Source organism: Lepidochelys kempii, chromosome 2 (genome assembly GCF_965140285.1).
Source record: "Lepidochelys kempii isolate rLepKem1 chromosome 2, rLepKem1.hap1, whole genome shotgun sequence".
Classification (NCBI taxonomy): Eukaryota; Metazoa; Chordata; order Testudines; family Cheloniidae; genus Lepidochelys; species Lepidochelys kempii.
The window spans coordinates 188,468,371-188,481,251 of NC_136381.1; the positions used below are offsets into that span (position 1 = coordinate 188,468,371).

General features: G+C 39.5%; 1 protein-coding gene across 8 annotated transcripts in view; it reads right to left on the minus strand.

The window, feature by feature from the left end:
- The window catches only part of TRAK1 (trafficking kinesin protein 1), a 110,629-nt gene that overhangs the window by 70,582 nt on the left and 27,166 nt on the right, over positions 1–12,881 (minus strand). Inside the window, exon 1 of one of the 8 annotated variants that reach the window (XM_073333119.2) lies at positions 2,262–2,594. The exons of 4 other annotated variants lie outside the window; for them this stretch is intronic. In XM_073333119.2, coding sequence (XP_073189220.1) covers positions 2,262–2,325 — 64 coding nt within the window. In that variant the 5' untranslated portion in view covers positions 2,326–2,594. Of the gene's footprint in view, positions 1–2,252; positions 2,595–12,881 lie in introns of those variants that run through there. 3 more of the 8 variants (XM_073333118.2, XM_073333121.2, XM_073333125.2) reach the window with 3 other exon arrangements.

Sequence of the window (12,881 nt, forward strand, 5' to 3'; positions counted from 1 at the left end):
ACATATTTTTAAGTAGTGCTATGGGAACCTGGAGCATATAGATCGCTGCCCTTCATTTATTTTAATGTATAAAAAAGGATAAAGGGCTACACAAATTTGGCCATTAGTTTATCTTATTTTCCATATTAAAGCTCAAATCCTGGAAGGAGCACAACTGAATGGAGTCCTGTGCTCACCTGGTACCGCACTGAACTCTGGGTCTTACCCCCTGTGGTGCTCTTTGCCTAAGTGATGGTTACCCCACTGAGCCTGGGCCCTAAATTAGGGTTGCCAGGCATTGAGGTTTTCAATTGGAATGCCCGATCAAAAAGGGACCCTGGCGGTTCCAGTTGACACCGCCTACCAGGCCATTAAAAGTCTGGTCAGCAGCACAGCGGGTGTCTGGGGCTAAGGCAGGGTCCCTGCCCGCCCTAGCTCCACGCGGCTCCCTGAAAGTGGCCGCCCATGCACCTAGGGGCTGCAGGGACCTGGCGGCCACTTCCTCGCAGCCGCAGTAAGCGCCACCGGGACCCAGCACCTCAAATCCTCTCCCACGCCCCAACCCCTGCCCCAGCTTGGAGGGGGAAGAGAAGCAACGGAGGGAGGGGGGATGGAGTGAATGGGGACAGGGCCTCGGAGAAGGGGCAGGGCATGGGCAGGGCCTTGGGGTAGGAGGCAGGGCAGGGGTGTTTGGTTTTGTGCAATTAGAAAGTTGGCAACTCTACCCAAAATATGTCACACACTGCATAAAAATTAAGCGTACCACTTGCTTATTAAGTGGCTCTCATAGCTCTGATACTCATTCATGCCACATTCTTGCATACACTCCCATTTTGACATGGTTGACATTAATCACAAAAAGAATTATGGAATACATTTATCACTTCTGTTCCCCAAAAATCAAACAAGGTCTCTCTGTATTTACCGCAGAAATCAACACTCTCTCTTTTTAATGGTTATATGACTGTGCTAATTCTTAAGTTTCCTAAACTGGGCCAACTCATCAGTCTGTTACATCAGTCAGATGCTACAGCATTTACTAGGGTTATAACTAGAGGACAGAGTTACATAATAGAGTCAATTTAACTGAAAAATGGTCCAACTAAAAACCCCTCTCAGATAGGTATATGGATATGTCCCACATACTAAATACATAGAGAAATATTAATTTAAAAATAGAAGTTCTCCAAGTTCAGAAGCATGTAAGTCTAGGGCCACTTTATACAACACAACATAGAAAAACAAATTAAGCATGTATGTGTGCTATTGTAATGCCAATCACAACACTTCAGGTGAACAAAAAGCTCATATTTTGGCTTATAAACACATTGTTCATGTCCTCTATCAGCCTCTCTGATGCTATCACAAAAATCACCATGAAGCGTTTTGGTGTCCAATCCATATTCTCTCCCTACCACTGCCTTTTGTCCTTAGTCTCATGCTCTGGTGATCTAGGACTTGCCTTGCTCACAAAAATTCCAATATACTACAAGATCATAACAGTGATAGATACATTTTGTTTTAAGAGTTCCACCTGGCTGCTATGGATGGATGAGGGAGTTTGAATTTCCCAGTAAGCAATCAATGCAATGTTGGGCTTTCCTCCTCCTCCCTCCCTCCCTCCCCATACACCCTCTGTCACGAGACTGATGAGCGCATTCAACATTGTGATAAAGAAATTACCACCTCGGCAAATGGCAGAAAGCTCACAAGGAGCTCTAGGGAACTTGCTTGCCAGAGTTTGCAATTTGGCAGTTCTAGCAGCTAGTTTGCTGCAGCTCTAAGCAGCAGAGATGTTATACATAAAATATTCTCTATATATGTATCTATGAAAATACACACACACACAAAGTATGTTATGTTATAGAAACATATGTACATATTAGAGGTTCTGCCATGCCTCTATAATGCACAAGCATTCTTGCACACACACATGTACACACAAAATGTAATTCAGTGCAAAATTCATTATAGCAAGGTTATTGTAATTTTAGCTTGGTTCTTAATATTTATAGAGTTGGTACTTCTCAGTTATTTGCTTCTGCTGAGGAAGAGATTGTACAGTAATTATGTACAACTGCTGCTTCCACTGAAAAAGAGAAAGCCCTACAGCAGTCTCCTGGAGCATACTTCCAACGGATGCTGAGATGTTACAGGCCAGACATCTCTGCTGCACCAAAGCGCTGCCTTTTTCTTCAGTTTTTTTTCAAAAGGGTACAAACCCCATGCACTGGTCTTACAAACTACAAATACTGTATCAACATATTACAAACCAGAATTACCATCCGTGCAGTCTTCATAATACCAGTCTAGTTCATAGTAATCCGCTTCAATAAATTTCTGCATAGTCAGTATCCTTCAGCAATGTAGAAGATATTTCACTGTGCTGAGGTCAAGTGAAACGCAACCATGCCTCCCTGCCTTTGCAAAACACTGAAGTGCAAAGACGCTGACAGAATGATGAAAATGAGCTGCACATTTTCAATGAGAGGCTAGAGCCAAAATACGAGAGGTGGGGGAGGAAAGGGGGAAGGGGAAAGGGTGTAGGAGAGAGATTTCTAAAGCAGATGCCCTAGCAGCTGCTCTAATAAAGAAGCTCTGCACAGCAGCCTTGGATGGGAGTTAACAAAATCATCCTATCAAAAGACTGGTATACTGACGTTAGGGACACACACCACTACTTGGCTGTTTCTAACTCATTCCTTTCCTCCCCGGTCCTCACATACCTTTCAGTCTAACATGTTGCCATGGAGACTGGCTGGCTCTGAAAGAGATGCCGAGATGAAGGAAATGTATTCTGCTGTTTCTGGCTTCACAAAACTAAGGAGGGTCTCTCAAAAAAGAAAGAAAGAAAAATTCCCACACAGAAAAAAAAAGCTCTTTAATATAATACAAACATACCTTTTTTCTGTTTTGCAATATCATAATCTTGTGATCCTTTGTGTATATCCAATGCCTTAATAATGTAAATCAAGTGCCTTACCACCTCCCATCCTGTGTTAGAAGCTCTCCCCCGCCCAAGTGGAAAATGAAGCTACAGTACTATTTTGCACTGTTTTAGTAGGTTAAGCACTAATTTTGCAAAAAGAAAATGTCTACATTAAAGGTGAAAGAGCGGAACTAGAAAACCAGACAGTAACACATTCCCCCTTTGGATAAGCTCATCTACTTTTGCCCTCTGCGTTCTCAGTGAGCCAGCGACCTATTTTGCAAACATCTACGCCCCTGTGGCAGAAAACAAGGGGACTATGGCAAACAGCAGCCATTCTGTATAGCTAAACTAGTTACACACAACCGCTCAGTATTTTTCATTTCCAAAATATCTGGTGTGGAGAAGGATTCACTTTTAGGTACCTCACTAGGCTAGATTTAAACTACTGGAATTATAAAATATTTATTTGTGGAACAGAATTTTAATAAATTGGTATTTATAACAATATTCAGGAAGTCAATTAAATCTGTAAGTGGGGGGTAAAAGTTATTACAATGCTCAGACATCCATTCCGTTCTTATATTCCACTCACATTCCCCTTTCCCCATCTTTTATGGACTCCACTGGGTTCTTTACAAAAGACTTCAGAGACTTGGAATGATATATTCTATTTCAATACATCTTTTGTACATGACTGTACAGTGCCTAGCACAATGGGGCCCTGGTCTGTAACTGGACCCCTAGACTCTATTACAATAGAAATTAATATTAATATCATTACCATAAAACATATATTTTCCTCTATCTAGATATTAACTCCCATGATCACAGTATTTGAGCCTTACAAATATTAAGGACTTTATTCTTACACCACTTCAGTGAGCGAGGGATGTAATATCCATTTCACAGATGTGGAACTGAGGCACAGAGAGACTTAATGACTTACCCAAGGTTTCACAGGAAATCAGTGGAAATGCGAGGAACTGAGTCCAGGGCTCCACAGACCTAGGCAATGGCTACACTAGAGAGCTCTCTAGTGTAGCTGCTCTAAGCCAACAGGAGAGAGCTTAATTACTCCAGCCCCCGTGAGCAGCGGTAGCTATGTCAGCAGGAGAAACTCCCCAGCTGACATAAGCACTGATGTGGACAGTGCTAAACCAGCATAAGTTAAATCGCTAAGGGGGGTGGCTAATTCACACCTCTGAGCTACAAAACGTAAGTCAGCGTAAGATGTAGTGTAACAATAGCCCTAGCCTAGTGACTTAAACACCACACCATCCTAGCTTCCCTTTGAGAGATGAGTTGTATTATGTTTTCTACTGGTTTTACACTGTATTAGTAAATTTTGAAAAATTCTAGTACATATTTTATCCTTCCCTGCTTATAATAGAAATTGCAGGTGACACACAACACTCTCTTATGACCCTCAGTTGGGCAAACTTTAGATGTGCTAGTTTTGATAAGAAAAAAACCCTGAATTATTCCTATTAAAAAAGTATCAGTATAGAACTGCGGTGTCCTGGTTTGCGTTTTCATCTGCCCAGTCAATCATGCTGTAAATAGCATAATCAACGTCAAAAAATTAAGAAGTAGGGAAACTACAAGGACCAGTTTTTATGAATCCCTTGTTAGCTCTTACAGTTTGGTCCCTGGCTCCATGAAGATTATGATTTGCCATAGCCTGGCATGCCTTCCAGAGTTAAAAAGTTCAATAAAACCTCAGGTTTTTGATCTTTAAAGAGTTAAAGTTGTAGCCAGAGGCCTTTAAACCACAAACATGCTTTAATTCTACTGATCAGTGTGTTGCATGGTACGGTCAATATTTACCTGAGAACAGTAAGGTATGCACATAAACTACAGGTAAGTAAATTTCAAAGGAATATAAGATCCCATTAAAAAGCCCTGTATAATCTTTCATACAGAGCAGTAATACAATCATTTATGGAACAGAAGAGTTCACACTTTGAAACTAACATTTTTTCACTTATACATGTGTTTTCTAACTCAGTTTATGTGATTTTGTTATATGCAAGAATCTTGACAACTGAATTACTATACAATCCATTCCATCTCACTTAATCACACAGTTTTGATAGTTCCTTAAGCACACCCACACACACAGTAGGTCAATTGCACATACAATTAAAAGCACTTTTAAGGCTGCACCGTTAAAATAACATTAGGGAATACAAAAATGAAGGGTCCTACAGAAACATTAATTTAACTACTTTACAAATATGCCATCTGTTTTATTCCTAATTTCCTTGCTATAGGAACTTCTGCATTTCCTAACAGTTTAAACTTAAAGGGCACCATAACATAGCATAAGCTTTTCTTTTCTTTTTCTCCAGTATTTAATTTCCTTTTAAAAAGTAGCTTTGCTTAATACTAGGATTTAAATGGTCACAATTAAGCTTCGAAGTTCATTTTCAGTGAGATGAGTAAACACGGGGTAGGAAGGGAGTTCAAAAAATGCTTCTTTTTTGTTGTTTTTTTAAATTCTGCAGACAGTATTCTGCAAGATTGGGTTAGAGGTCAGAAACATCTTTTTACATTGGAAAGGATCTAGCTTTCTCACAAGAAAAACAATTAACCCTAACATACGGCTTTACAGAGACGAAGCATGTTACAAAACTAATCACCACAACATGCTTATCAAGTAGGGTAGGTAAATATTATAATCTCCACTCCATAATTGGGAAAATGGGGGGCACAATCACCCTATCATAGTGAGAAAACACAATGGCAGGGAGAAGAAATTCTATAGAAAGAATCATCCAGCTGGACAACACCTTCTTAGTTAAGTGGAGATGGTAGTCTCATAAAAGTGGGATGGACAATTTAGGTCTGGCACTTTCATGAAACATGCCTAATCTTGGACTGGCCCATGGAGGACCTGTGGTATCCTTGGGGAATCCTTTTCTCTCTCTCTCCAGCCCAAGCTCCTCCTCTGGGGCTGCTTATCACAAAACCCCATGTTATGGTGTATATTCTGATCACATTTTACTGATGTGCTATTGTGTTACTTATCCAATGTAAAAGTAATCAAATATTTGAACATAAGGAAATTCAGGTAATTATACTGCAAGATATAGGAGGAGTTCTTTACCCAGCAAATATTTTGAAGTAAGTTATGAGCACACTATAAACTCTGGATTGTATAAATGTACACTGCCCCGCTCACACTTTGGCGAAGCTTCCCATAAATATCTGCAAAAACTAACTCCTTAAAACTCTTCTTTCCTGCAAGACCTACAAAACACTTGACAAAAACCATGATAACAGTTAGCCTGCTAGTGCTGAGACCACTGTCTGTCATGCTGATCAATATTGTCTCATTGTTTCCTTGTAGTCCCCGATTGGTCTATCTTTATCCATCTGTTGTCACTTGTCTTATTCTTGAGGTTGTACTCCCTTTTGGGCAAGGACTGTCTTTTCATTCTGTGTTTGTACAGAGCCTATATGGTCCATGACTGGGGCTCCTAGGCACTACAATAATACAAAATTAAAAATAGGGTTTAAAACTTCCTAATGTTTTTAGGGGATTCTCAAATTCATTTATATCGTGTTTTAGAATGATAGCGATTTTTAAAAAGATAACATGTAGTTTAAAGCTAGGAAGAAGGCATATTCCCCAAAAGGAGAATGTGAGACAACAACATTTCAATTATAGATCAAGAGTCATCATAAAACAAATCAATCAATCACAAATTACAAGGTAGAAACATTGTTTTCTGTTGCCAGTTGTTAGTAAACATAGGACTCCCAATATCTGTAATGCTAATATGGAAAGAAAAACGTATTTATCAAGTATATATAATTTATAATAGTCAATCATAAATAGCAATAGTAAATGATAGCCCGCTCCCATATCACAAAATGTAAGACAAATCACCCTCTGGCTTCACAGAATCAAAGAAATTAGGAATGGATGGACTTATTTTATTAAGGCACCTTGTTCACTTCCTTGCCAGTGCCGGATTACTGCCTACCCTGTATTTTTTAGCGCTTTGTTAGTGTTGTTTTGAACAACAACAGGCTAGTTTAATAAGAGATTATATTGGGAAACATTTTTTTTAAACTTCTCGATCCAGTTTGTATCTTATGAGAATCAATTATTATTTTAATTAAATGGCATGCTTCTGGGATGTTATATTTTGAAAGTTTAAGATAGAAAAAAGTTATAGTTACACTTCAGGGTATCGTCCGTCCCTCATTTTGTGTATGTAGCAAATGCCAACAGACACAAGCTATCACGAATGGCAAACTTGTTGCTAACATTCTAGTCTACCACCTCTCTACTTCTGAAGTGAAGGCACAAAGAAAAAAGGTACATATGGGCTTGTGTACATTAAACTTCCAAGAGAGGGCATTCCACAAATATGGGGAGCCCAAACTTTTGAACACATATACTGCTAGGACCTGGCTAAGGTTGTTTTAAGTAGATTTTGCTGCTACAGATGATATTCTAAATTTTTACCAATTAATCTTGTTTCAAAAAGGAGAACATTTAGCTCTGATGAGAAAGCAGATAAGTAATCAGAGTTAAACTATTTAGTGTCCTAAGATGTACCTTACCTATGGAAAGTTAAATTCTATAAAATATCCCTGAAGTATACTATTGTATATATATGTATATATTGTATACATTCCTCTCCTGAAAAAAAAATAATCTAAATACAGCAACATGTTTTGGCCTTCAGGATCCCAAACATAACGTAGTCCATGTAATTTACACATCAAATACATTATACATAATTAGCAAATAATATAAAGCTCATTACAGCAAAGGGCATAAAAATTCATGAGGCTACGGCTTTATTTGAAACAACACTGAACACTCAAATACAAAATATACATCTTCCCTTGCAAATTATGCTACTGTCCCCCAGGGGATGAGGTAGATGAAGCATTAGAAATAATTGCACACTTGATCTTTTGTAAGTAACTGCCTCCAGAAATCCTGGAATTGTAATATATAGTCTGTAGTTCTATTTTTCAGAAGCAATGAACACATTTGTGAAATTAGGAAGAGATTTACAGCATGCTTGACTGGGCAGATGAAAACACAAACCAGGACACCACAATACTACTCTGAATTATTCCTATCAAAACTAGCACATCTAAAGTTTGCCCAACTGAGGGTCATAAGAGCAACATGCCAAAAGCCCATGGGCTGTACAAAATTTGCACTAGATGCATCAGATTGTAGCTGCCTTGGTCTTTACACTGAGAGCGCAGTTCATGGAGATTACAATTCCAAGCATGTGGTGCTCCATTTTGATCCCAACAACATTTTGATCCTTGGTAGTCAGACCAAGACAGCCTGCATTTTAGGAACTGTAGCCTCCTTGAGCTGTACCTTGATACTGAAGATGAAGATGGTAATTTGCTGTATTGTAGATCTACATGGCAGACACTTTGGCCACCCAGTTGAGACTTTTGCCCAACAGAGAGGAAATCCATTTATGACTTGAGGGTTATTTCCCTGCTAGGCTGAGTTATGTTGATAGGTAAAGATTTGACTGTGTTTTGGTTAGAAGCAGAGCAATCTACTTTGGCTGTCCTTGAAGGAAAGTGACAGTCTTTATTCTTCACAGGCTAACTAATGAGTGAAAACACGTCTTTCCTACTTTTGTTTCTGAATTTAAAAGAATGTCTGTAGTTCCAAAATGTCAAGCAGTAATTTTCAAATGCATTTCTATCTATCAAATGTGGAGACTCCAGTTTGTTTGACTGTCATTTAAGTAAAGATTCAGATTAATTCTTCACATTCCCTATCCCAGGACATAGAGAGTTTATATTCAAAAAGGGCATGCTAACAAACTGAAGCTGTTTGGTTGTGTAAACCTTCATCTTCATGCCATAGTATTTAAAATTTCTTGAAAGGAAAGGCCAAGTGGCTTGGTGGCTGTGCTCTAGATGCAACACATACTCACCAGGGGGTTACCTGATGTGATGGTCGCCATCTTGGTCAACACACTTTGGACTGAACTGGGGACCTCCAAAGCTCCATGAAAGGCTACAACTTGAGCTAACAAGCCACAGTTCTATAGCTGGGCACTGTAATTACCAATCCACAGAGAACAGGAGTCTGAGAGGAGAACCTATAACACATGATCACCAGTGGGTTACACTAGAATGAACCTCATCATTTGGACATATCCTTAGAACTCCTGTGCTGCAGGCAAGTTACAAATCAAATGTTTTTACCCTCAACTCTCCAGAGAACAGACTGGAATATGCATTCAAAATTAATGTCTACATAAAGATAAAATGTTGTCTGTACATTGTACTAAGTACTATATTAAAGTCAGTATTAAAGTCATACACCAGCTGTTTACATTCTTTGCTATACTTCCTGTTACAGGTCTTCTAAACTCCAACCTGAATGAGCAAGCAGTATAAAAAAGAATCACACGGGAAAGTAAAAAGATAACTCTTAATATTCTGCCTAGAAGTTTTGCTCCAACTCTGGAATAGAGATTTAACATGGTCAAATACTCAGTTAATGCATAGCTCCTTTCACTGCAACAGAGCTATGCCAATATAGGCTAGCTGAGGCGTTCATCCACAATATCTAGTAATTTCTTTAGCAAGTGGATCTTTTGGGACAGATTTCCTTCCAACAGAATGGAGGGTATTTAGCAGCACAGCGCTGATGCTTCTGAGAATTGTAGGATATGACTGGGCAGTAGGCAGAGTGTTAAAAAACTACAAGATTGTATACATCTCTGATCATATCAAATAAGTGACCTGTAATGAAGAAGTAAGGCTGCAGAAGGACCCAAGAATCTAATAAAAGTGGTGCTGAAAAACAACAAATCCTCTTTCCCGCAAAAGTCCAAAAAAGCAGCTAACAATGTCTTATTCATAAACTTGTTTTGAAAACTTGGTTTCAATTTAAGTTTGTAAATATTAATTGAAAAGGGCAGTTGTCAAGACAGAGATCATCCAGTGGATGGGGCACTGAAATAAAAGGTAGAAGAACTTGCTCTGTTCCCAGCTCTGCTACTGACCTGCTGACATTCAATAAGTTACATCTCTGTGCACTGGTTTCCCCTTCTGTAAAATGCAGACAATACTTACCTCCTTTGTAAAATACTTTGAAATGTGTGGATGAAAACAGTGATGTAAGATCTAAGAAGTAGTAGTAATATTATCAAGATTCAGAAGCCTGAAAATGGGATTAGTAGATTGACTTTGGCTCATTTCATGGATGCTCGTTGCATTGTCTGCCCTGTTTTGTCTTCCTGTTCTGCTTTTGAGCCAATGCATGACAAATTACACTATGACCTGTGCTCAAACTGTCTTACGAGACTAGAACCAGCAGGCAGAGTAGAAATGTGAGCTTGTTTCAACCCACAAACAAAAACAAGCTGAGCAGTCTGGATTTGTTGTTGGTGAGTTGCTAAGTAGAGAAATTGGGCTTTCATCCATGATGAAGCCCATGCCCTTTGAAGAGCATAATGTGTCTTTAATGTCCTCCATTATTATTTTTAAAGAAAGGATACTGCTTTTCACCCTATCAATCTTCCAAACTCCTATAACTATTGATAAATGTTTTAATTTTATTCCTTCTCCCGTAACATTCAATAATCATTCATTGATAACCATGGCTATAAGCATGCCAGGCAGGTTTCTGTGGCTGGCATTTTAACTCTAAATCATGAATAAAGTTTCCAGCTGTAATTGAAAACCAAACTGCATTATAATCTCTCTAAAAATCTCCTTAATATTGCCGCAGACAATTTTTCAACAGAGTATAAAAAAGCCTACAACAAGTTTAAAAGATTTCATAAAGAAAGAAAAAAGATTCTCTTTTATAAGAAACACTTCTAAACAGTAACTAGCACAAGTTCCAACATTACTGCAATTTGGCAGTAGTCTAAGGAATGCTTCTCTTTAGTAATAGGTCATATTGGATGAAGTATGCTGTGCTACATAGAGTATCTAGGAGGAAATAGATCCTAGTCATCAATTTGCTGCACATGAAGCTTTCCCACCCCTAAAGAAACAGCAGGGAATAACAAGAAACAGATCATCATGGTTTGTCCTTTGTAATAAGTGTCTCAAAGTAAGAATTTGCACTGGAGATGGAAATCAAAGCAAAACATCCACCATAAGCACAACACCACCACAGAGAGACTGCCCAGACTTTTCAGTTTATCTGGTTCATAAATTACTACACTTGCAGTACTTTTAGAGGTACTGGGGGCCTTAAATTACTCAAGAAATTGGGCTGGGGATGGAGGAAACATCATCTTACAATCATTCAACACAAACATCACACGATGAGAAAGCAGTAATATAAAAGTGAGAGAAAATAAATGAAGAATGAAATGAAGAAATCAACTACTTCTTTCTCCAACCTGACTCTCTCCAAGGAGAGGCGCTCCAAGGTGCAGAAAACCAGTCCGTTTACCCCCACGTAAACACACATTTAAAACCATGCATCATGATTGCTATCCTGCTACTAAATGTAAGACAAACCCAAAGCTTATCCATTTTGCTCCAAAGAAGTCAAGACACACTGAATTAGAGGTTTGTCTGCCCCCTCCACTTGCCAAACTAGGAGACAGCATTGATGTCCTGAACCTGTGTTGCTACTGGATCTCCAAAGACATACAAACTGCCAAAAATACCCGTCGAGACCTACAGCAGGTGAGAAGACTAGGCCCCATTTCCATAATTGTGGACTCTGCCACAGTCACCTAATGCATTTGCGACCCGCAAACTTGACTAATGCAACATATCTACCAGGGTGAGAGAGTTCCTTTGCTCCTAGGTTTCAGAGTAGCAGCTGTGTTAGTCTGTATTCGCAAAAAGAAAAGGAGTACTTGTGGCACTTTAGAGACTAACCAATTTATTTGAGCATAAGCTTTCGTGAGCTACAGCTCACTTCATTGGATGAATTCAGTGGAAAATACAGCACGGAGATTTATATACATAGAGAACATGAAACAATGGGTGTTACCATATACACTGTAAGGAGAGTGATCACTTATGGTGAGCTATTACCAGCAGGAGAGCTGGGGGGGGGGGACCTTTTGTAGTGAGAATCAAGGTGGGCCATTTCCAGCAGTTGACAAGAAAGTCTGAGGAACAGTGGGGGGTGGGAGGGAAATAAACATGGGGAAATAGTTTTACTTTGTGTAATGACCCATCCACTCCCAGTCTCTATTCAAGCCTAAGTTAATGGTGTCCAGTTTGCAAATTAATTCCAGTTCAGCAGTCTCTCGTTGGAGTCTGTTTTTGAAGTTTTTTTTTGTTGAAGAATTGCCACTTTTAGGTCTGTAATCAAGTGACCAAAGAGATTGAAGTGTGCTCCGACTGGTTTTTGAACGTTATAATTCTTGACGTCTGATTTGTGTCCATTTATTCTTTTACGTAGAGACTGTCTGGTTTGACCAATGTACATGGCAGAGGGGCATTGCTGGCACATGATGGCATATATCACATTGGTAGATGTGCAGGTGAATGAGTCTCTGATAGCGTGGCTGATGTGATTAGGCCCTGTGATGGTGTCCCCTGGATAGATATGTGGACACAGTTGGCAACGGGCTTTGTTGCAAGGATAGGTTCCTGGGTTAGTGGTTCTGTTGTGTGGTGCATGGTTGCTGGGGAGTATTTGCTTCAGGTTGGGGGGCTTTCTGTAAGCAAGGACTGGCTTATCTCCCAAGATCTGTGAGAGTGATGGGTTGTCCTTCAGGATAGGTTGTAGATCCTTGATGATGCGTTGGAGAGGTTTTAGGTGGGGGCTGAAGGTGACAGCTAGTGGCCTTCTGTTAATTTCTTTGTTGGGCCTGTCCTGTAGTAGGGGACTTCTGGGTACTCTTCTGGCTCTGTCAATCTGTTTCTTCACTTCAGCAGGTGGTTATTGTAGTTGTAAGAATGCTTGATAGAGATCTTGTAGGTGTTTGTCTCTGTCTGAGGGGTTGGAGCAAATGCGGTTGTATCGTAGAGCTTG